This window comes from Fopius arisanus, unplaced genomic scaffold, assembly GCF_000806365.1.
Source record: "Fopius arisanus strain USDA-PBARC FA_bdor unplaced genomic scaffold, ASM80636v1 scaffold00482, whole genome shotgun sequence".
Taxonomy (NCBI): domain Eukaryota; kingdom Metazoa; phylum Arthropoda; class Insecta; order Hymenoptera; family Braconidae; genus Fopius; species Fopius arisanus.
In genome coordinates this window covers 3,192-6,080 of record NW_011888221.1, presented here as the reverse complement: position 1 = coordinate 6,080, position 2,889 = coordinate 3,192, and the positions used below count along the sequence as shown (strand labels likewise).

Here is a 2,889-nt window from a genome sequence, read left to right as displayed (position 1 = left end):
AGAGAGACTAATCGGATTAGTCCCCAAAGCTCCCATTTTGATGTGCCTGTCAACGAGCCTCTCCAGTGTTTTTAGGAGGAAAGAGCTCAGACTCATAGGCCTGAAGGATTTGGCGTTGTCATAGCTGCACTTACCCGGTTTGGGGATAAAGACAACCCTGACCTCCCGCCATTTATAGGGCACATGCCCAAAAGCAAGGCTTGCTCTCAGTATTGGCAGCAGCCTGTGCAGGAGCTTCGTACCCCCCCTCTGCAGGAGCGCCGGATATATCCCGTCGGGGCCTGGGCTCTTATACATGTCGAAGGAGTCCATAGCCCACCTCAGGCCCTCCATCGTAATTATTTCCGAGGCTAGGCGCCAGTATGGGCCACCCCTCTCTGTTTGCTCCAGAACCGTCACCGTGCGCGAATCCCCCCTCTGTAAATTAGAGTCCGGGAAGTGCACTTGGATCAGATGTTCCAGGATGTCGCTGGGCTGTGTGATGATCTCCCCATTAGGGAGTATGATCTCCCCCAGCCCTTGCGTTGGTCCCCTGAAAAGGCCCTGCGAAACCTGGGTCCCTGTGGTAGGGCCTCCAGGTCATCACAGAATTCCTTCCAGGCGGTTTCCTTTGATTTTTTGATGAGTCTTTTGTACTCCCTCTGCACATTTCTGTACTGAATCCAGTCTTCATGGCTCTTTGTTCTGTAGGCATGGTTCCAGAGTCTCCTCGGCAGCACTCTGAGTCTATTCAGTTTACGGCTCCACCATGCCACTTTTTTCCCCTGCCTGCTCGCTTTTATCGGGCATGCCTTGTGGAAGGCGCCGATCAGGGCGTCGTGGATTGTGTCCACTTCATCCTCTAATCTGCGCACGTTGCTGGGCCTCAACCGCCGTTCCCCCAACCTTGCCTCCAGCTCCTCTTTGAAAGAGGTGCAATCGGTAGTCCTGGGGTTCCTGCGTGCGGGACCCTACAACTTCCCGGCTCTGTCTTCAATGCTGAATTTGATGCGTCTGTGATCGGATAGTGTGTCCTCCCGGTCCACCCTCCAGTCAACGCACCGTTTCGCTAGCCTCCTATCACACAGCGTGATGTCGATGACACATTGGCAGCGAGAAGTGACGAACGAGGGACTGGATCCCCTGTTTAGGATCTCCAGATCCACGTCTGCGAGGTATTCCAAGAGGGATGTGCCTCTGGCGTTGTTGTTCTGACTGCCCCAAACCACGTTCTGCCCGTTTGCGTCGCAGCCCACGATGAGTGGCAGCCCATTGCTTTTACAGTAGCGAACCAGCTTCCTCAGTACCCCCGTGGGCGGCGGCAACGCCGAGTCAAACGGAAAGTAGGCAGAGCAGAACACAATGTCTTCGTATCTGCCCTCCCCCCGCAGGCCCAACATCACCGCGACAAGGTCCCTGTGACAGAAGTTTACCATTCTCCTGGCATTACAAGCTCTTGTAACGGAGATGCAAGTCCTGGGTCCTGGTTCCCACTGTGCGAAGAAGAGCTCATTGGCCCTGAAGTCCTCTTGCCATGCCCCCTGTCAACCAGGGTTCTTGGATGAGGCATATGTCTGTCTACTCCACCACTTCGCTGCAACTCAGGAGAGCCGTCGCCGCTTTGCAGTGTTGCAGGTTAATCTGGGAGCATTGGACAAGGGTTAGGGCAATCACCGCCCCTACCGTTCTATCCGCTCCCCGCCGTACATGTCCAGAGGTCATCGAAGCGTCCTTACTTGGGGTTAAGGTTCCCCTCTGACCTACTGGGCGTGCCGGGGCCGCCCTTCTCTAGCCTGTTCCGGCCAGGGGTACCCGTCAAGGCCCACAAGAGGGTCGGTTGAGACCCTCCCGCAGCTACGGCCGGTTCCCCCCTCGCCAGTGCAGGCCTTCCCTTCTGCCCTTTGGGGCGCCCTCTTCTCCTTTTCAGTTGAGGGACTGGCGGGGTCCCCAAGGCTCTCGCCGGGTCCACGTGCCCCTCCCCCCCCGGGGTCGATGTTATAGGTGTCGGGGGGACCACTGGATTTTGAGGGGTCTCAGCGGTCCCCTCGCTCCTACCCGTCCCCTTAGTGGCCCTCTGGCCGTGCGGGACGACCGTTGGTCCCGCAGTCCTCACGGGTGCTGGTTCCCGCTCCTCCGACTTTTTTCGAGGCTCGTAAAAATGAGCTCGTGTCAAGTCGTAGAACAGGCCCCAGCCTAATCAACTATGTCAACTTAAATCTGACAAATTATTTAATTGAATTATTAAAATATTGTGACTTATTCAACCAATCAATCTTCCAAATTTTTAAATTGAATTGAATTTTTTTTTGATAAATTATTACAAATAAAATATTGAGATTTTAGTCAATGAAGACATTTTAAATTTGCGAGTTATTAATTAACTCAACCTTTTTCCTAAAGGAAGAAAAGGACTGAGGACCAACCAACCCCAGAGATCTGCTAGAGCATTGCTTCTAAAGAAAATTATTTAAATTCAAAGATTTATTTTAAATGTAATATTCAAGTAAATTTTAATTAAAGATGGTCGAATAAACAAAGTAAATCAAAATTGATAAATTCCTAAAAAGGGGAACATCGTAAAACTTGTCGGAAAAGAAGACCCCTGTTACTCTTGTTACGTCACGTTTCCAATAAATATTTGATAGTAATTATCAAATAAACAGTGCAAACTATGAGTATTAAACTCTCCTGTTTTAAGCCTACCTTTCGGAAATAGCTTGGGATCGGAGTAAATGCCAAGAGGAATTAAATAAGAAATGAATAATCTTCCTTTGAAACTTTAATTATTTGTTATACATGCTAATGAAGAAAAATCAAGGGAATTGATCCTATCAATTTAAATTTTTAAATTCAAAGATTGGTCAATATCGAAATTTAACTTGATGGGGAACGATTTCCTTGAGAACAATA

At 49.8% G+C, this 2,889-nt stretch overlaps 1 protein-coding gene across 1 annotated transcript; it reads right to left on the bottom strand.

Annotated features, from left to right (window-relative positions):
* Positions 1 to 449: 449 nt before the first annotated feature.
* LOC105272962 (uncharacterized) lies at positions 450 to 1,415 on the bottom strand. Its single transcript, XM_011315189.1, has 2 exons — positions 1,042 to 1,415; positions 450 to 936 (listed from the first exon to the last, which is right to left on the bottom strand). Exons 1-2 carry the CDS (start codon positions 1,413 to 1,415, stop codon positions 450 to 452), a joined length of 861 nt encoding a protein of 286 aa, XP_011313491.1.
* Between the last annotated feature and the right edge of the window lie 1,474 nt (positions 1,416 to 2,889).